This window comes from Hibiscus syriacus, unplaced genomic scaffold (genome assembly GCF_006381635.1).
Source record: "Hibiscus syriacus cultivar Baekdansim isolate YM2019G1 unplaced genomic scaffold, ASM638163v2 tig00110864_pilon, whole genome shotgun sequence".
Taxonomy (NCBI): domain Eukaryota; kingdom Viridiplantae; phylum Streptophyta; class Magnoliopsida; order Malvales; family Malvaceae; genus Hibiscus; species Hibiscus syriacus.
In genome coordinates, this window is record NW_024062893.1 from 3,681,815 (window position 1) to 3,704,829 (window position 23,015).

The 23,015-nt window shown below is 32.0% G+C and overlaps 1 protein-coding gene across 1 annotated transcript; it reads left to right on the forward strand.

Moving 5' to 3' along the window:
• The first annotated feature begins 21,972 nt into the window (after positions 1 to 21,972).
• LOC120143908 (protein couch potato-like) lies at positions 21,973 to 22,716 on the forward strand. The gene has a single exon (XM_039158109.1). It carries the CDS (start codon positions 21,973 to 21,975, stop codon positions 22,714 to 22,716), a length of 744 nt encoding a protein of 247 aa, XP_039014040.1.
• Positions 22,717 to 23,015: the final 299 nt, after the last annotated feature.

The window sequence follows — 23,015 nt, forward strand, 5'->3', positions numbered from 1 at the left end:
ACAAAGGTTAAGTACAAGATGACATGTTTTATATGGGTTCATGATAATGGTATTGATGTTGATAATGACGGTATTTATGCATGTATGTATTATGTTATATGAAATGTTCTATGGTTTATATTATATGCTTTATAATCCTCATTAAGTCAATGACTTAGCGTGTGATTGTTTCACACGTAGGTTCCGAAAAGAGGAAGATTGATAAAAGTTAAACAAGACAGGTCAGTTTATCCTTTCTAAAGATCAGATCAGAAAAGAATTGAATAGTAAGTATTTTGTAATACTGATTGTAGTTGGCATGTAAATAATGATTTAAATCCGTTATGCGCTAAATTATTTTATGTAAATTATTCAGTCTTATTTGGCGAAAGTTTTAAAATTATTCACTATTTTGTACAAGTAAATGTTTTGAAAAGTCAATGTGACACCTCAGACTTGTATCCGGGTCAGGTACGGGTTGGGGTGCTACAATTATGCACCTCTATACATTCTTAGATGGCTCCCACTCAACTACGGCTTGAATCTTTTGAGGGTCTACTCAGATGTCAACTGTTAATATGACATGAACCAGAAATGAAACCTCTGGTAACCAAAACTTACACTTCCTAAACTTCACATATAATTAAAGGTCTCGAAGTGTCTGAAGGATGACACGGAGATGTTGATAATGCTCATTCTCTTATCGGGAGTACACTAGGATATCATCTATAAACACTATGAACTGATCTAGGTAGGGGTGAAAGACTTGATTCATTAAGTCCATGAATGTCGTTAGGGCATTGGTGAGTCCAAATGTTATTACTAGGAACTCATAAAGATTATATCTTGTCTTGAAAGTTGTTTTTAAAACATCAGCATCCATAACCTTCAACTTATAATAACCTAACCGCAAATCGATCTTGGAGAACACACGCGCTCTCCTAAGTTGGTCGAAAAGATCATTTATCCTTGGAAGTGGGTAACAATTATTGATGGTTAACTTGTTCAACTATTTGTAGTCGATGCATAACCTCATTTACCCATCATTCTTCTTAACAAACAAGACTGGTGCTCCACATGGAAAGATGCTCGTTCGAATAAATCCTTTCTTTAAGATCTCCTAAATTTATGGCTTTAACTCCTTCAATTATATCGGTTTCATGTGATAAGGAGAAATGGATATCAGAGATGAACCCGGAATTACTTTGATGTTGAACTCTAGTTCTTGGTCAGGCGATAAACTCGGTAACTCTTCTGAGAACATATCGGGGAAATCTCACACTACTCAGATATACTCAAGTGTTGGAAATGAAATTCGAGTGTCGACCATATGAGCCAAGAAGGCCTCACAACCACGGTTGATCATCCATTGAGATTTTATAGCTGTCATGATCCTCGACTATCTTGACTTCTTGCTAGTCACCACTAACTTGGTATCATCGTCTGTCCTGAGCTTAAGTTGTCTAGCTTTGTATTTCAAACTAGCGTCGTGCTTGGTTAATCAATCCATACCCAAGATTATGTTGAACTCTCTGAAGGGTAACTCCATCAAGTCTACTAGGAACGTCTGACCATGGATTTCTACTGGACATATTCACTGAATCTTATCTACTAGAACATCTAGACTTAAAGGGCTTAATAGTCAAAATTCTACCTATAAGTCTCTGACTGGGATTTCTATCTCTTAAACTAGGTCGAAGTATATGTAAGAGTGGGGGGAACCAAGATCATCAATGCAGTAAATGGAGTGGAAAAGATTGTGAATGTACCTAATATCACCTCTGCATACTGTTTGGAGGCTATCCTCGGCTCTATACCGGCCACAGATCTGGTTGTCCCTCTACTCTATTGTCTAGATATGTAATATTACCTCTGTAACACCCGAAATCCATATATTTATACCTATACAGATTACGGATGTCAACCGTATTTCGAAAACCATTATCCAATTAATAACAGCGATTTAAAATTTATTTTCTTAAAATGGTAATTGATATTATAAAAATATCAAATCATGTAATTTATATTTTTGTTATAACAAATTTAATTCAAAAGATTTTTTTTCTTTTAATGAACAGTACACGTGAACAGAGATGAACAATGAATAGTAACGTGAACAGTGCATCGATGCATCAAAACATCGAATTTATAATATGCATCGATGCGCTACAGTAACGTGAATAGTGTATCGATGCATCAAAACAGCAGATTTATAATATACATCGATACGCTACAGTAACTGCTACAGTGCATCGATACACTACAGTAACTGCTACAGTAATTTCAGCATTATACAAAACTCATAAAATTACCATTTTGTTTCCAAATTTATTCAACAAAATAAATTAAAACATTTATAATTACATGCCACTAATAAAATTAACATTACAAATGAGGATGTCTTACTGATATTGAAATATACTTCTTGATCTTTGATGATGCTTTAAACTCTTTATTCCATTACTGACTTTTTACCTACGCGTGAAAATCATAACACGCTAAGTATATACTTAGTGAGGCAATTAAAACAATAAACAGTGCAATACAAATCATGCATTTCAATGTCAAAAGCAAAATGCCATAAAATCATGTTATCAATATGTCCAATATTTTACCATGATCAAAATACTATGAAATTTCTTATCAATATACATACCATTTAATCCATAAGCTCGTAAGCTTATTTTACCAATATACTTACCATTATTCCATAAGCTCGTAAGCTTAATTTTACCAATCTACTTACTATAATTTCATAAGAAATTTGTATAATTCGTATAATTTCCTTATAATATTAGCACTCTAAGTGCTCTATCTGGAATATCATATACTTAATATGATTTCCTCCTCATTTTAGCACACGAAGTGCCCTATGCGAGAATCCATACCATTAGTATGATTCTCTTACCATTTTAGCACATATAATGCCCTATCTGGAAATCCATATATTCAATATGATTTTCTTATCACTTTAGCACACTCAGTGCTCCATATGGAAATCCATACACTCAGTATGATTCCCTTACCATTTTAGCACATATAATGCCCTATATGGAAATCCATATACAATATGATTTCCTTATCACTTTATCACACTTAGTGCTCCATATGGAAATTCATACACTCAGTATGATTCCCTTACCATTTTAGCACATATAATGCCCTATTTGGAAATCCATATATTCAATATGATTTCCTTATCACTTTAGCACACTCAGTGCTCCATATGGAAATTCATACACTCAGTATGATTTCCTTATCATTTTAGCACATATAGTGCCATTTGGTAATCACTATACATACATTAATAAATAATGTTATTTTAATTATTACCACATGTATGTGCATAATTAAATGCACTCACCTGGTTCGCCTTGCTTATAAATCCTGATTAGCAAGATAATTATTCTGAGACTTGGCCCTTGCCTTTCGCCTTACTCGACTCGGAAGCTTTATTTCGATCTATCTCCCATTCATTGAGTACATGTATATATTACCAATTGTTAGTGTATTTACTAACCATTATAACTTGAACATTAATCAAAATATTTATTATTAATCTTTCTACAATATTTTCGTCCCAACTTAACAATTCTGGCCCTTATGCATCGATGCACTCTATAGTGTATCATTGCACAGCCTATGAATCGATGCACTTATTGCATTCGATGTTTTTCAATTGAAGGGTGTATCGATGCACCACCTGTTCATCGATGCACTCTGCCCAGAAATCTCATTTTAAGCACGAAATATCACTCCTTGCAACTTCAATACTCCATGTTTCTTCCCCTTTCATGTTCTTAAGTCACATACACATGCTTAAACTCATTAATACTCATTTATCCCATCCTTAACCACAAAATCCTATCTTCTACATGAGATTTAATAATCATACTCAAATTTCAACATGTTTTAAATCCAGTTCTAACACCTCATATCTCTTAATTAAATTTATGACAAGTCAAATATACAATAAATTATCCATAAACCTTCATATTCCATCATGTCACTCAAAAACCCATTATCTTTAATCTCTAATATCTCATCAATAACTTAGTTTTAATCTCATTTAAACCTTCCTTTAGCTTTCATAATATACAAAGCTTCAATCCACATCAAAAATCGAAGGAAATAACCATTAAATTGAAAACTTACCTTTGAGCTGAAGGGGGGAGTTTTCCACGGCAAGAAGAGATGAAGATGAAAAGGTTGACTTCCAATTCCCTTCTTCATCTTATCTCTTATCCTAACCCCCATTAATTGAATATTAAATTCAATTTAATGCAAATGACCAACATATCCTTTTAATCATCCTTTCCTACCATCTAATTTAAACATGAATCATATTTATCCTCTTCTTTCATTATTTAATTTAATTAAATACTCATATTTTAAATCATTTCGATTTAGTCATTAAATTCTATTATTTCGATCAAATCTGACAAATTGCATATGTCCAAACCAAATTTCTCTGATCTAAAATATTAAAATAATATTTCCAACCATTTTATAACATCCTTCAAATTTTTGTAAAATTCCAATTTGATCTGAATTACCAAATCCTTATCAGCTTTAACCCTTTTCAAATTTTTCTTTACTAAAATTCCAAATCCAAATATATGATCTCCATAAAACTCCACTCTCAAGAGTAAACCATCTATTTATGGAATAAAATTCTTTTTAAGAAATTATCACTTAATTCCCTAAACTTTTTCCCAATTTTCTAATTTGACCATCAAACTTTCAAAATTTTCATTTTGGTCATTATCCAAATTTTTGGGGTATTACAACCTCTCACTAGTCCTAGACCTCTTTTTACAAATGAATCTAACCTATGAGTCACTGGTGGAGTTACTCCTTGAGTCCCTAGATAGTCTTTAACAAAGTGGTAAATGGAGCCACAGCTGAAGCAACCCCTAGATCCCTACTAACATGTCCCTATGTGTCTCCTCCTACACTTAGAACAAATAGGATGAGTGAAGACCCTCACTTAATCATTAACAGTAACTCTAGAGACTAAAGGTAGGGGTCTCTTCCTAGACTCAGACCTACCTCTATGGTCCGACCTCGGACTAACTCTCTTTAACTACGTCGTTAGGGGTCTCCATGACCCTTGACTATCCCTAGCCCTCTTAGACGAAGTCTGAGATGGCCTCACCGGCTTAATAACTCTCTTGGACTATCCCACCACCTTGCTCAGCTATCAAACCCTCCTGCTCAGGACCCTTCCAATCGTCTTTTCCTGGCAGGATAACTCAGTGAAAACTCTAGGAGGGTTGGCTGCAAGGTGTGATAGAATATCGAGGTTAAGCCCTCTCTGAATCTACTTCAGCGATGCTCATTTGTCAAAACCAAATCAGGTGTGTATCTACTTAGCCTGAGAAACTCTCACTCGTAGTCCATCACTGAGTGATCCCCTATAGCTAAACACAAGAATTGCTCTCTCAGATCATCGGTATGGGCCTATTCGATGTATTTTTGTTTGAACTCGAATAGAAATGGTTGTCATGAAGTTCTATCTGGTTGAATAGCCAACTCTATTATTTTTTAGTATTCGATAGCGTCATCTTTGAGTAGGGCGGTGACACATTTGAGCTTACTCTATAAGGTAAGGTACAACTATCGGAAGGTGCAAAGAGTCCCCCTAAGCCACTGGTTTACTGCTATGGGATCATCATCCCCTAAATTGTGAAATTCAGTGGTCTTGTATCTACGAAGTCTCTCTACTAGGGACTCTTGGGGAACTATTGAAGGTTGGACTAGAGGTGCTAGTAGGGGAGGTGGTACAGCTAAGTCATTAAGTATAACCTTAAAGATCTGCCTAAGTGTCAAGGTCAAATCTCCAAAGAAGGTCGCCTCTTCGACCTATACATCTATTGGTACATCATGTTGGTCCCTATTTGGGACAAACTAGTCATCGATATCGATTGCTAACAAGGTTGGCTCTCATATCTACCATTCTGACTATGTGATGGGTCATTTTCATAGGTTTTCTCAAAAATTATAATGAAACGTACAGACGCTGACTGGCTCTAACCCGCGGGTCCTAGGAATGACTAAACTTGATACTCTGATACCACTAAATATAACACCATATTCTAGTCTGATCCTAAGACCGATGGGTTATGATGTCACACAAGACCATTGAAGTGGCTAACCCAATTTTTTTAAAAACCATTGTAAACAATTATATAAAACATCATTCATAGCAACGTAAATAAAATATAATAAATATATTTTACAAATACAGGGGAGCTCCTAAATCAACCAAAATAAATACAATGAGTTTAAACCAAAATAAAGTTACGATTGAATATAAAAAGGGTCTACAATAGTACATGTCCTTTAACACAAATCAAGACATACTTTGGAGACTCTACTGAGTTGGAATATCTGGTGAAGATAACTCCCCACGTACAGTTTTCTAAGAACCTACACACAGAAACACATTTTGAACTTTGAGCTTATGAGCTTAGTGTCACACTAATAATTGTATTATAATACATGAACTCACTAAATGAGCATGTGAGTGACATAATTATGAAGACATAGAATACTTATATGACATGCTGAGATAGGAATCATAGTTTGATTGAGGGATCTGTATCTCGGAGCTTACACACCCCTCTAGCCTTACTATATACCCTTAGGTATCTGGGATGAGATCCAAAACTACATCAGAAACATACAGTCGACCAACTTACTCCGTCAAGTATTGAGCCATCTGCGCCCAGCTGGCAATAGAAGTGCCTTGGCACTGACTGGGATATACAAATTGTATGATCGTTATCTACTAAAGTAATTCGAGTGTCCTGACTATGTCCCGAGCATCAAACAAGGCTAGTTTTATGTCGTCTTGGCTTTAATTATTTTTAACTATTATGAGTTTATTACTGTTCTCACTTATAGTTTTATTTCATGGCTTTATGGAATTATTGGGTCCCTTAATTCTGTCCCTTAAAACTCTTGGATTTCTTATCCAAACTTTTTGTGGGTATCGATGTTAAGCCTCTAAGTATTAGTACTAACCTCTGGGTATTGATACTAACCTCTACATATCGATACTACTAACTTATTAAAGGCTGATAGAAAAGAGTTGGTATTAATACTCTATTTTGAGTATCGATACTTTTGGTCTAGGGTATCGAAACTTTCCTAAGTATCGATACCAATTTTGTCTTCGATGTTTTGAAAAATACCTAAGTATTGATAATCTTATGATTACCAATACCAAAAATGGCTACTGAAATCTACTGAGTAAACTTGATATCGATACAATCTTGAGAGTATTGATACCTTACCTAGAGTACATATACCCATTGATGAATATTGATACTTCTAACCCAAAAACTCTTTGTTTTAGCATCTACAGAACAATAACAATATTGTTCTTCCAGTATCGATACTCATGCCAAGAAATATCTTGTTTTGGGAATTAAAATGCCTCTCCAACACTCCCATGAGTCCTATTGAGCCCTTAAATGTTATTAAATTTTTATGTATGATAATAGGGGCATAATAAGTCCATAAATTTGCTGAGAAACATCAAACACTAAAAACTACCAAGAACATGCTTCATGACTCATGCAAGCTAACAAACTCACCTAGTGATCTATATTGTAGTAGAGTTGAGTTAGAAGTAAGTTACCTTTAATTTCTAAGTTGCTGGAAACACCCAAAGTTCAACCAAGCACTAGTTCAACCGAGCTTTAGAGTTTTATCCAACTTCTCTAACTATACAAGAATCAATCACAAGTGTTACTAACTTTGATAGGGAGTTTAGAAAAGATATTAGGACATTTCTTGAGCTTGAATCTCTAAAAAAATGAGATGGTATCTATAGGTTTCTAAAACCCCCACTAAACTCATATTTGGATACCTTGAAAAAATGAAAATATTGAGGGCTTGAATGATAGCTTGGAGGGAGGGGATTAAGATTCTTACCTTACAATTTTCTTGTTGTACCTAGAAATCCAAAAAGTTACTACCTTTGTAACTTAGGCTTGAGGAAAAAGATGAAAAGAAAAGATTAAGCTTTTGGGAGAGAAAAAATGACAAAGTATAGGGAAAAAAAGAGATGGTTCATTCATGATATCATCAAATTTTAATGGAATCAACCTTTCAAACTAAAGAGGGTATAATTTCTCTTTGGTCCTTCTAGCTTTGATCACAACATAAAATACCTTTTTTATCATCCATTGGACCCATGTCAAGCCTAAACCAAAGCTTTATTGGACCAAGCTTCTATACAAAGCTAATAGATTTATTCTAAGATCCACTTGGGTTAACCCAAAACTACTAACCTGGGATTCGAGGCATTATAGTATTCTTGCATGAGGCAAGGAAGATGTGGCATGAGAGATGATGAAGTTGAAGGTAGACAAACCGAAGAATAAACAAAGGTAATAAAAGTAAGTTTATGATATTAAGCATTGAAAAAACTCATATAATTTTATCATTTTATTTTGGAAATTATTGCTATCAAGGAAGAGAAGTTATAAAAGAATAATTTTGTTAAGGGGAGTGATATGAGTGCGATGGTTGTAGAGAAACTTGAATTATGTATAATGAGATTAAATGCATTATTTGTGAGGAATTTGTAAGACAAATCAGAATTGAGGAGATGATTGACACACTCAAGTTTCAAGAAAGATTGCCATATAATAAATTGGATGGGTTAGTTGTGAAATGAAGGAGATGAAGAGTTATGTTGGATCAATTGAAAAGAAATTTGTTGATGGACTTGATGAATTGAAAGAAGTTTGTAACATTTTAGGTTGTGCCTTTATTAATTTTGTATCAGTTAAGTTTTAAGGTTGCAACCAGATTTATTATTAAAACATATTATAAAGTTGGTTGTGAAGGTATCTTTTTAGGTTGTCTTTATAAATATATTTAATGGTTAAGCTTGAAGGTTGCAGAATTTATTATAAAACCTATTATAAATTCAGTTACGAAGGTAACATTTTAGGTTGCGTCTTTATAAACGGTTAAGTTTAAAGGTTACAATCAGATTTATTATTAAATTTTTTTTATAAATTCAATTGTGAATATGACGTTTTAGGTTGTGCCTTTATAAATATATTTAAAGATTAAGTTTGAAGGTTGCAGCCGAATTTATTAGTAAAATTGTTAGGATTTTGAGACTCTATGAATAATTGAAAGTGTTGCCAAAAATGGGTGAAATGGCCTTTTGAAAAATTTGGGAATTGAGGAGAAAGAATAGGAAATATTTACACAATGATTTATAGTGGTTCAACTTCTAAACCAAGTCTACATCCATTACCTTAGCTCCACACTAAGGATTTTCTAACAAATTCATTAATTTGTTTCTTTCCATTTCAAGTCTCAAGAATACATTTACAAAATTCCCTAATTTTTCAAAAGTTAAATTAAAACCACTTTTTTTTACAAAAAAAGATAAAAGAAGTAAACAAGAATATCTCACAAAGGTTGGTGTTTACAAAATTAAGCTCACAAAAATACTATGTACAAGAGAAAAGAAAGAATAAAGAGTGAAAGATATTTTCTCTTGATCTTGATTGCTTAGATAGGTGTTGTAACCTTATTCAAGTGTCCTTCACTTGTTTTTATATGTTAGAATGAGTTTGTGGCCTTATTTAACCATTGAGATTAAATTTCTACAAAACAACCTAGAATAAGGAGTATAGTACTCGATCTTGGAGTATCAGTACTTCCTTTATAATATTTAAATAAACTATATGTTATCGACCGTTGGGCTTGACTAGTATCGATACTAGGATTTCATGGTATCAATACTACTGTGTAAAGTAGTATTGGTACTTCTAGAGTATCAGTACCAATTTTGCATACTGGAATTTAAACACTTAGGAAAACAACATATAGTATCAGTAATATCATGAGAGTATCGATACTTCTCTTGCCTTTGGCATCGGTACTACAAGAACAATATCGGTACTGGTCATGCAATATTGATATTGTATAAACAATATTGATACTACTTACCCAGAAAATTATTTTATGTTCAAATTCAAGTTTTATGGACTTGGAATTATTTTTCAAAACTTTGAATAAATTTAATTCAGTTCAAAAACATTTTCCCTTAAATTATTATATCAAAATAGGTTCAACAAAAACCTATTATAAAGTTGGTTGCAAAGGTAACGTTTTAGGTTCCACCTTTATAAATATATTTAATGGTAACGTTTTAGGTTCCACCTTTATAAATATATTTAATGGTTAAGTTTGTTGGTTACAACTGGATGTATTTGTAAAACCTATTATAAAGGCGATTTTGAAGGTAACGTTTTAGATTGCGCCTTTATAAATATATTTAACGGTTAAGTTCAATGGTTGCAACCAAATTTATTTGTAAAACCTATTATAAATTCTGTTGCGAATGTAACATTTTTAGGTTGCGTCTTTATAAATATATTTAACGGTCAAGTTTAAATGTTACAACCACATTTATTAGTAAAACTTGTTATAAAGTCGGCTGCGAAGGTAATGTCTTAGGTTGCACCTTTATAAATATATTTAACAATTAAGTTTAAAGGTTGCAACCGAATTTATTATTAAATCCTATTATACAGTTAGTTGCAAAAGTAATATTTTAGGTAGCGGCTTTATGAACATCATTTTAAGTTGCAGCCTTTTAGTTTTTTAAGTTATTTTATATTTAAATTTATATCGATACCTGAGCATAAATATCAAAACTTTGTTCCCTATCAATGTTGGTGCATATGTAAAGATTGTAATCGAATTTATTATCAATACCTATTAAAAATTCAGTTGCTAATGTAACATTTTAGGTTGTGTCATTTTAATTTTTTTAAGATATTTAAAAGTTAAGGTACTATCCATCATCCTTACACTTCCCCGTTTAAATTTGTCGCTCCCCCAAAACATATATATCTCTTCACTAGGAAGAATCACCTAGAAATTGCATCGATCTATATTCCATAAGAAGGACTCCTTCAACCTAACCATTGAACCCCTATTTCGAAGGATTACGATCAAATTTTAACGAATATTATAAATGTGTGTGATATTTCCATTTACTAACATAAACTAGGAATTAGGGTTTATGATTTATGTTTAAGGTTTTATATGTTCACACCGATTTCGCTTGTAGTTATTTTAGGTTTTTAATATATATGTTCTTATAGTGATTTCGTTTCATGTTACAGGATCTATACACATTCAAAGTTTTGTTACCAAAATGGCTCCAAAATGTCTCCGAAATGTCCTCGACATAATATTGTTCAAGTAAAGTCTTTTGTTGAACTAAACTTTAGAATTCAAAAGGAGAAAACCAAATTTTCTAAGCATATCAATGGAAAAAAATCATGTTGAACGCGTTATAGACATAGATTTCATGTTTAATCATAAGTATAAATATAGTTTTAAAGACACCTTTATAAATTGGGGTTAACTCAAGTTACTTAGTGTATAGCCTAAATGTTGAACTAACCTTTAATTTTGATATAATATGAATTTTTAAATGTTTTAAGTTGTTAAAATATACATTTTATGATTCTATAAATAATTTGTCATAAACTATTTTCAAGTGTTTTTAAGTGTGAAAAATAATAATAAGTACTTTAAAGTAATTTCACACTTTACAAATATGGTTTTAAAGCTCAAAACACTTGATTTTAGCCAAAAACCACTTTCAGTCTCGAGACCAACATGGCAGTCTGGATACTAAAATTCTTTGGCATCGATACTGGTAGGTGAGTATCGATACTCACATGAACAATATCGATATTGGTGGTTCAACAGTAATAATTTGACTGTTAGGATGGTCGGTTTTGATACCCACTACCTGATATCAATACAAAATGTGTATGTAAGTATTAAATGCTCAAAATTAATGAATCCAATGGCTCTAATCAATCCCCAATAGCTCCAAACAGTTAGAATTATGTTAGAAGACATAAAAGGGACCAAAATTCAAATGGAGAACAACAAGTAAGCCAATTCTAAGATCAAACCAACATTAAAAGAGTTTTAGATCTAAAATTATCATATTCTTTGTAACACACTTATGAGTTTCTTTGTTTATTATTGCTCAAGTGCGATTTAGGTGTGTGCTTAATTTGTTGCAAACTCATTTTCCTTTGTAAGATTTTCTTTTGTTTATTAAATTTGTAATCCCTCTTGTGGAGAGATTGTAAGCAATGTTTTGGGGTATAACCTTGTGTGTTATTGTAAGGTTATACCTTGTCCTCAAAGGTTAGCATATCTAGTGGAATTGAGAAATCCTTAATGTGGATGCTAAGGTAGTAGATGTAGACTTTAGTTTAGAATGTCGAACTACTTTAAATTCCTTGTGTAAAAGTTCAATTTTCGGTTGCTTCCACCACAAAGTTTTTAAAGGCCAATTTCCTCCTTCTTAGCATATTTTAAGCGTTAAAGCTAACAATTGGTATCAAAGTGGGTCTCTATCGACGGTATAACAACCTTTAGAAGGTCCTTGAAAAGCTCTATAATCTTCTACAATCAACTGATAAAGATGGCTTTAACTTAGGACTTCTACAATTTTGAAGAATCTCAATCCATTACAAGACCTCCATACTTCAATAGTGTAAACTATTCTTATTTGAAGAATATGATGATGTTGTTCGTTCAAGCTACCGATTATTCGGTTTAGGATGTCATCATTGATGGTTCACCTAATATTCTAAAGAATAAGTCGGAATGGACCAATAAAGATAGGAAGCTAACTCAACTCAATGTCAAAGCCATGCACATTCTCTTTTGTGCACTTGGCCCTGATGAGTATAGTAGAGTTTCCTTATGTTCTAATGCTGAAGAAATTTGAGACAAGCTTGAAGTTAGACATGAAGGTACAACTCAAGTGACCAAATCAAAGATTGGCATTCTCACTCTCAATTATGAGAATTTCAAAATAAAGTCTGATGAAGACATCAAAGCTATGTCCGATCGATTCACCGCTATCATCAATGAGCTAAAGGGTTTCGGGAAATTATAATCAAATGAATAAATTATGAGAAAGTTACTTAATAGCTTGTCTATGTCACGGGAATCTAAAAACACATTCATTGAAGAAGCCAAATATCTTAAAATTCTTACTTTTGATGAACTTTTTGGATCATTTCTCACTCATGAGACGAGACTTCAATGGAAAGAAGTTGAAGAAGAAAAAGGATGTTGGCATCACTTTTAAGTCAACATATTAAGTTAAAGAAGTTTCTAGTGAGGATGTAGATGAAAAATATGAAGAGATGGCCAAGCTCTTCAAGAGATTCAAGCAGTTCATGTCATCCAAAGATAAATAGATGAAACATGAATCCAATAAGGACAAGGATCATATCATATGCTAATATTGTAAAAAATTGGGACACATTAAGTATGATTATCCACACTAAAAGAAGAAAGGATCAACCAAGCCAAAAAAAGAAATCTTTTGTGGCTACATGGAGTGATGAAGACGTCACTGATGATGAAAGTGATGAAGTAGCCAACTTTTGCCTAATGGGCATACAAGAATATTCAAAGGTATCTTCTAACTCATGTAATTCAAATTCATATACATTTGATGAGTTGCATATGATGAATTAGTGTTAGAATGTGAAGTTATAATTTCAAAACACAAAAAGATTCACTCAAAATTGAAAATTGAAAATGACTCACTTTCTAAGACTAATAGTGAACTTGAAAGCAAAGTAAATGGTTAGCAAGAAAAATTAAATGATTTTGAGAAAAAGAATATATACTTACAAAATTTGCTTTCCAAACTTCATGAGGATCATCAAAAGAAAATGACATAATGCAATAAAATACCCCTAACGTTTGACAATATTGTTAAATTTACCCTTATTTTTTTCACACATTTGGTCGCTTAATGTTTCATTTCGGGTCAAAAACCCTCAATGGATAAAAACTGTTAGTTAACTAATGGTCAACGGCTAACGCTGACCAAGCACGCACACGTGGAGGAAGATACTGACGTGGCGCGTCCAGGTCATGGTACATGATGACATGGTAGTGCCACGTCATAAATATTTTTTAAAAAAATAAAAATATTATTATTAATATTTATTACCAATCAAAGAGTGACACGTGTCCTCTCCAAATGGTGTTGGTTTAAAGGAAAATAATTTTTATTTCAACAAAATGATGACATGTGTCATCATATGGTTGGTTAAAGAATATGAAGTAAAGAAATCAAAACATATATAATTAATAGGTTTTGAACTCAAGACTTAGGGGTGAAGGTTAAACACCTTACCGTTGAAAGAACATGCTATGTTAGTAAGATTATACAAAAATCTATACTTATTTTATAGACTGGGTATACCATTTAGTATGGAGATTGATATATTTTTCTTAAAAGTAATATTATAATTCATAACATTTTATAATTAATTAAAGGTTAAAAATTACGTATCCATTCTCTTGTAAAAAATTAGAAAGCTTAAAAAATCATAGGAACTATTTACATAAAAATAATTTTTAATTTCAAATAAATTAATTTTTAATTAGATAAATATTTTGACAATCTAATTAAAAATTAATTTTTTAATATAATAAAAATTAATTTTACAATTAAAAACTAATTACGTATATAATTTTACAATTAACTTTTTACAATTAATATTTTAATAATATAATCAAAAATTAATTTTACAATTAAAAGCTAATTACATATTCATGTTGTAAATGGTATACCCAGTCTAAAACATAATTTTACAATTAATATTTTAATAACATAATTTTTAACCTTTAATTAATTATAATATGTTATGAATTGTAATATTATTTTTAAGAAAATTATACCAATCTCCAAATTAAATGGTATACCTAGTCTATAAAATAAGTAAAGATTTTTGTATATTTTTTACTAATATAGCATGTTGTTCTAGTGGTAAGGTGTTTAGCCTTAACCCCTAAGACTGGGTTCAAAACCTAGCAATTGTAGGTTTTGATTTCTTCCCTTCATATACTTAAATCCAACTATACGATGACACGAGTCATTATTTGGTTGGTTCTAATTAATGAAATAAAAATATTTTCTTTAAACCAACATCAGTCAAGAGTGACACATGTCACTCTCTGATTGGCAATAAATATTAATAATAATATTTTTATTTTATTTTTAAAAATATTTCTGATGTGGCATTGCAATGCCATGTCATCATGACCATGCATGGATGCGCCATGTCAATATCTCCCTCCACGCGTGCATGCTTGGTCAGCGTCAGCCGTTGACCGTCAGTTAACTAACGGTTTCCATCAACCGAAGGTGTATTTTGACCCGAAATAAAAAGTTGAGTGGTCAAATATGTCAAAAAACAATAAGGGTAATTTTGATAATACTATCAAATGTTAGGGGTATTTTATTGCATTATGCCAAATAAAATTGATGATATTGAGAAAGAAAAAGCTAATCTTATAAAATTATAAAAAAAAATTTGAAAGAGAAAATTGCTCCAAATCAAATTTTGTCAATAATAGTTTTTACAATAGACATGTTTATTCCCCTAAATTTTATAAAGGAAAATTGATTAAAAGTATATGAGTCCCTAAACGACTCATTGCTACCAAAGATAAAGATATACTATCTCTATGGATACCAAACGAGACTAAATTTTTTGAAATTAACATCAATGGACCCAAAAAGATTTGGATACCAAATGTTGTATAATTGTCTCTTGTAGGTGTGTTAAAGTTTTTGTGAGCAAAGTCAAGCTATTTTGAAGCTCTAAAACTAATAAGTTTTACAATAATTTATAGCCATTAGATTTAAATAAATAAATGACTTATATTTAATTAAAATTTATAACCAATAAATAAATATCTTTTAACTCGTAGTAAAACAATATCTCTTTTTACCCTAATCCTAAATCCTAAATCCTAAACCCTAAAATTACAAGCTATAAACCCCAAATCATAAACAAAAAATCATAAATCATAAACCCTAAAACTTAAATCCTAAATCCTAAACTCTAACCTTGAAAGGAAAAAATAGTTTTTAAGAGTTAAAAAAATATTTATTTATGAGTTATGAATTTTAATTAAATATAGGTCATTTGTTTATTTAAATCTAATAACTATAAATTGGTATAAAACTTATTAGTTTTACACGGTGAAAGTGAATCGTAGGCTTATATATATATCGGATTCCCTTGCCACCATGTTAGGTATAAAAAAATGTTAGGTCTTTCGATGAAAATAATATAGAGGGAATTTAACGTGTGAATATGAATAGCCTTAGTCTAAATTTAGAGCTAAGAATATTCCACCTTCTTGTCTCTTGGTTTATTAGACTTTATGTTAGAAAAGCGTAGCAAATTCAAGACTAGATTATCGGTGGTTAGAAAAGTATAGATAAAAAACATATCCAAACATTGCAAAAATCATTTTCTTTCATCTTGTTAATTTTGTGACTAAGGGTGAATGCATTACAATTTCACTACCTTATGCACGTGTCATTAGCCATATTTTCAGTAAGTTTTAGTTAGATGTTCCGCTTAACAACCTGTTTCATTTATCCTAGAAGATTGACATTCATTCGAATATAAATGTGGGTATGAATTTATCGGAAATATTGATTAGACTACAAAGGGTGATAAGAAAGATACCGTTCAAGCGACACAAGACGAAGATCAATTGGACGTCATGGATAATAACGAGCAACCATACATGGAAGACGATGGGGCTGAAGAGAACATTATCACAAAGTCACTTATATACTACATAGTTAATTTCCAACAATATTTTGATTCTTAAGTGGGCCACTTGAATAAAGATGTCGAGGTAATGCGAGCTAAAATTTTGTCAACGCGTGACGAGATTCGAGTAAAAATGTCTAATATGCGTAATGAATTCAAACCAAAAAATCTAAAAGTTAAGTATTTAATACTTGATGTTCTAACTTGTAATATTAACATCTTATCTTATTTTATTGTATTTTCTTTTCCTATAATAGAGCTGGAGATTGAAGAGGAAGAACTTACAAATAATGAAGATAAAGACCTAAATAAATATTTATTATATGTAACACCGTCTTAGAGAAAATTTCTCATTTTTGATGTTAATGGAGTTCTTGCCTGTTTTCCAATTAAACCAAAAAGTATGATAATTTTTTTTAAATTCTATACAGGAGTTAAATCCCTCAAAGTACAATTCTCATTTATTTTTGTCTATGTAGTAGATGTTAAAATGAGACTAGTTGTATCACAATTTATTCAATTTTTTTTAGATAACTTCTTGTTGCCATTTGGTTTTTTAAGTTGAGGAAATAAATTTTATTATGTTGAAATACTATAAATAATTTACCATTGTATGTTTCTCATGTTAATTATTACTAACAATCCAGACGTAACATTGATCGTGCACTTAATCAATTGCATGGTTTATCTGAGCAATTTCTATTCACTTGGGTAAGATATATGTATTTTTAATTTTTAAGGGTAAATTATACCAGTGACCATCTAACTATAGTCATTTTTCATTTTAAACACCATTTTTGAATGTGTCAATCAGGTCACCAAACTATTTAAATGCATTCAATCATTCCACTTGTTGTTAACGTTTAACGGGAGTGCTGATGTGACAGTTAATAAAATTCATATAATTACACATTTAGTCCTTATAACTTACACAATCTATCAAATTTGACATGATTTTAAATTAATTCAATATATTTAATCGTCTAATAATATGACAACACGTGCCACAATATCATTGGAGGGTTTTTTTAATAAAAAATTATTGTTATTCCTTGAGTACCCGGGTTCGAGCACCATAGATGCCAGTGGTCTGAGCGTTCAATGTCGAGAGGTTGAGAGTTATCTTTGAACAGATATTGCCTTGTACTTATCCCAGATTAATAAAAATAAAATAAAAAAGCCCTCCAATGATATTGTGACACATGTTGTCATATTATTGAAAGATTAAATATGTTGAATTAATTTAAAATTATGACCAATTTGATAGATTGTGTAAGTAATAAGTACTAAATGTGTAATTATACAAATTTTATTAACTGACAAGTCAACACTTCCGTTAAATGTTAACGACAAGTGACCTAATTAAATATATTTAAATAGTTAAGTGACCTTACTGATAAGAATTTAAAAATGGTGGTCAAAATGAGAAGAGACTATAGTTGAGTGGCCATTGATATAGTTTATCCATTTTTTAATTTTGTGTACGATCTTATTAGAAAATATTGTTTAATTCTTTCTTTAACTGGGATCAGAAAAGTGAAGATGATTTCACATTTTGTAAAGATTTATACGATGTCAATGTGATTAATAGTATTTACCGTTTATAATTTATTTTATTATTGTTTATTATATTTTAGGCATAACTGGATATATTATTACGATTGATAACATTTCTAATTGTCAAACTAATATTTTAAAGTTATTATTTTGTTTTTCTTATTTTATATAAAATGGTAACATTTTTCATTTGCAATCATTATTGTTATCGATATGATTAATTTTTTCGATTCTTATTTATTATATTTTGTATTTTATTTTTAATATGTCACCGTTTTAAGCAGTAAATAGGTGTGTGCAAATTAACATGTAACTGTTAACAGGAACAGTTAAGTGGTATAATTGTCATATTTTACAAGTTAATTAACCAAACCGTTAAGATTAAACAGCTTTGGTTAACCAAACCGTTAAAAATAAAAATTAATGATTACAGTTACGTTTACAGATTTTGATAAAATGGTTAACCGTTATTAAATTAATTTAGGAGACTCGTCCTTTTATTTTTCTTTCTTGGTTTATATATATATATATATATATATATAAACAAATTTAACTTGCAAATTGAGAATTGCAAATTGATTAAGGGTGCTGCAAATTAAATTATAAATATTATAAATTGAGTCACGATTGATTCAAATTGATTATAAGTGATGTAAATCGAATTCGAGTGTTATGAAAAGATAAGTTCAAGATTCAAACTACTATTTTATTATTGATTTTTTAATTATTTATTTAACTTTAGAAATATATATTTTATATTTTAGTTGACAAAAATAATAATAATAAAACATATTAAAAAGAAAAATTCATCCTCAAGATGGCTGAAACAAATTTCATTTCGGAGGAAGTCAATGAAGACTTTGGGTATTGATGAGTTGATATTTGAGTTAATTTTTTGTGACTTACAGTACTACATCATAGAAGTTTCATTTACCTTATGTTGGAATTATTAGAGACTTTGAGTTGTCATATTTATTTTTATGTTTAACAAAGATTTATCTTTAAAAACTTTGATTGTGTTTTGGATCATTGTTAATTGATATGTGCTTAAATTTATAGAATGTTTAATTATGTATTTTGTGTATATTGAAACTTTAACCTAATATAAAAATATGCAAATGTAGTTTGGATATGTATTAAGTACTATGTAGAGTCAATATATATTTTTAAAAAAAATTAAGGAGTAAAAATATGAAAAATATATATATAAAATAAGTTACAAGTTAGTCTATTTCTTAATGGTTAGATTATGGTTAATAAAATTCAATAATTGTTTTAATGGTCAATAAACTCTGAGTAAATAGTAAAGTTAACTGATCGCGAACACCCTATCAATAAAGTGACGCCATTTATTAGACTTACTTTAATTCTCTCACACCATAATCACTCAATAGTAGGATAATATTTCTAAAATTAGAAAATTAAGTGTTTAAATAAATGCAATTAATTTTCAGATCTGGTGTTTTTATCCAAATAAAACGAACTTTAAAGGGCCGAAGCGGTAAGTCAACAAAGGCAGAACAGGTAAGGGTGTTAAATAACAAGAGAAATCTGAAAAATGTCTCAAGTTACTAAAGAACATTGAAGTTCAACTTGCATCGAAGATATCTTCTTTTATAATCTTTCCATATATTACATTTACACTGCACATGAGTGTAAACCAACAGTAAAGCAAAGACCCACAGCAATGGCAGATCCCGTAAAGAAGAGAATGCTGAAAGAAGAAATCGTTACCTACGCTTATCTCATTCTCTACATCGCTCTCTCCAGCGGTCAAATCTTCTTCAACTAGGTGCCTTTTCTCTTTCTCTTTCTCTTTTGGATCTCTCCTTTTTCATCTCCTTGATATGAATTCCTGACGGTATTAAGTTCTAGGCTTGGCTTTGGTGAAAATGCTTATAACTTCAATTAATTTAATTCTATGTTTAGCTTAATTATTCTAGATGGAGTTGTCGTCCCTTCCCTTCGAAAGTAAGCTCGTAATCTGATGTTTTTTAATTGGTAATTTTATATTAAAATTAGCGGTAATGCTTTGCTTGTAATTTGATAAAGATGTGGATGTTGAAATTTTCAAAGTCTTATAAAATTTGCTTCAGAAAAAAAGAGTTTTAGTTCTATTCAATGATTCACCTGGATTCCCCTAATTGAAATGCATAATCTTCCAGCATTCAAGCAGGAAATGAGTGTCAAGTAGCTATAATTTTGGCCTTTTTATGAGTTAATGCGAGCAGATATATTTCCTTTATAGTCTTCTCGCTTTCTTGAGTTCTTTATATTTCGGTGACACTAGTTTTAGGGTATCTATGTGCATTTATGCACAAGGTTTATCATGATGCTGGATACTTAGAACCTCATGTGACAAAATATTGTTATCGTTTGTTACATGTGCCCGAAAATGGTGCCCATTCAGGTGAATGAGTTTAATAGGGGTCTAGAACTGTGTTAACAGTTAACTTCTTATGCATACACCTTTCTGGCAAACCTTTTCGATTTCTGAGTTCAGATCTATGTTGTTCATGTCAAATGCAATGCATTTTGTATAAGTTTTTAATATTTTGTGTTGTTCGTTTGGCCATATTATTCACGATTTTTTTAGTGTTGTTATTTTTCCTCCATAAAATTGTTGTTTGAGATGGTAAAGATCGAGAAATGCTTTTAATTTTTCCGGTAATCTTCTTGTTCACTTGAATTCCCCATACTATATTGGCAATAGGCCGACAAGGATTTAGAATCTCATGCGTAAAGAATGTCATTACCCTTTGTAACATTTGTCTGAAAATGGTCCATTCAGGTGAGTGGGCCAAATTTGCTATTGATAACTATGGTAATCCCTATGCATACCTGATTGTGCAAACTTGTTTGACTTGAGGGTTCAGAATAGTGTTGTTAATGTCAAACTCAAATACAATGTTTTCTCCCCCAGTTCAAACATTGTATATATTGTTAACTTAACCATGTTATCCATTAATTTGCAGTGTTGCTCGCCATTTTTTCTCTTTAGAATGATTGTTTGATATAGTAAAGAACAAGAAACACTTGTGACTAAAAATTAGGATAAGTGGAAAAGTTCACGTGTTAGTGAGAGAAGCTCTAGCTTCTCTCTAACCTAGGTGTTTTTCAAATTTCAAATATCCCAGGCGTTTTTGAAATTTATTCTCCCCTCCGACATTCATTCGTTGTCCGCCGCCGCCGTCCGCCACCCACCGCCGCCGTTTGTCACCGCATCGGCCGCCACATCCGGTGGCTGTTGACCACCAAATCTTCCAGGTTTTTTCGTCTCGGCGCCATCATCTCGGTTCTAGGCATCATTACGTCAAGGTGAGCCTTCAACTCAGTGGATCTTGGACGAGGACCTTCGGCTTTCAGTTGTTGGCGACGCATCTTCTTCTCCGTCAAAGATCTTTACGCCTTGGTTTCCGTTTTGCCAGCGTCTCATCGCCTGTACATCTTCTTCCCGCTGGACTGGCCTTTTTCTTGCGAACATTACAATTTTTTTCCTATCTTCCAGACCCATGGCGTTTTTCGTGTTTTAGTTTTTTGTCGGGATAACTACGAAGTTCATCTGTCTTCAGGTCCTATATCTACCTGTTGGACTCTATTCATCACCTACTCCCTTCTTTTTTCGCCGGCAGTCACAGCCTCCATCGCCGGTAGTCACAGCCTCCATCGTCGGCAGTCACAGCTTCCATCGCCGGGCGCTAACAGAATAGTTCCGTCAAGTCCCTGGGTTGTTTTTACTTCAACGGTTTTCTTCATGCGGGGTGCTGGAATCCTCCCTTCTGTCCAGCAGAAATCGAAGGGCCAAACTCCTTCATCCTCTGCAGACGCGCTTTCTCCGTCATCTCTCCCTTCTCATCTTGAGGAGGTTCGTACCATCTTCATTATGGGTCTGCCTGTAGATGTCAAAGAGAGAGAGCTGCAGAATCTTCTGAGATGGCTTCCATGCTTTGAAGATTCTCATTTGAGTTATAAAGGAGAAAAGCTTAAGGGTTTCACTCTCTTCTCAAATGCAGAATTTGCAGTTGCTGCCAAGGATGCTCTCCAGAAAATGGTTTTTGATTCTAAGTTGAAGTCCCTTTTGCACATTGAGATGGCAAGGAAGAATCTTGTTGTTAAAAGAGGTATTATTTCTAATTCTGATGCTCCTGTTCCTCCAGTACAACCATTGCCAAATCCAGCCTCTTTAGCATCTCCAAGTATTCATGTGCCTTTTAAATCTGGGAGTTGCGACGAAAAGTCAGCAGTTGATGGTGTCCACGATGGAACCAGGGAATCTATCACAAAGGAGTGCAATGTTGATAAGTATGGATGCTACACATTATTTGTTGAAAATTTACCAGAGAATATCCATTGGAAGAGGCTTGGATCATTTTTTTGCTCCCATGGTCGGGTTATTGATGCTTTTATTCCAAATAAAAGAAATGCAAAAGGAGTTCGTTTTGGTTTCATTCGCTTCGCTTCAATTGAAAGAAGCAAGGAGATCGACCTCAAAAAATGAATGGCTCTTATATCGACGGCAGCAAAATTGGCGTTTCTTTCGCTAAATTCAAACCTCGTCAATCCTATTGGAGAAAGTCTTCCACAGGTGTTCTCCACAAGTCCGGGATGGAAGATGATTCGAGGAAGAAGCATTATAAAGTCGAAGGTGTTATTGATGAAGAAAAACTTTAGGTGTTGAATTATTGTCTAGTGGAGTGGTGTAAAAATTTCATCAAAATCAGTCATCTCGCTAGACAAATGCATGCGAAGGGCCTCACTGGCTTCTCCTTAATGAGAGCTGCTGGAAATGCGGTATTA

Coding starts and splice junctions, on each gene's coding strand:
- LOC120143908 (XM_039158109.1), top strand. CDS start 21,973: ATGCGGGGTGCTGGAATCCTCCCTTCTGTCCAGCAGAAATCGAAGGGC.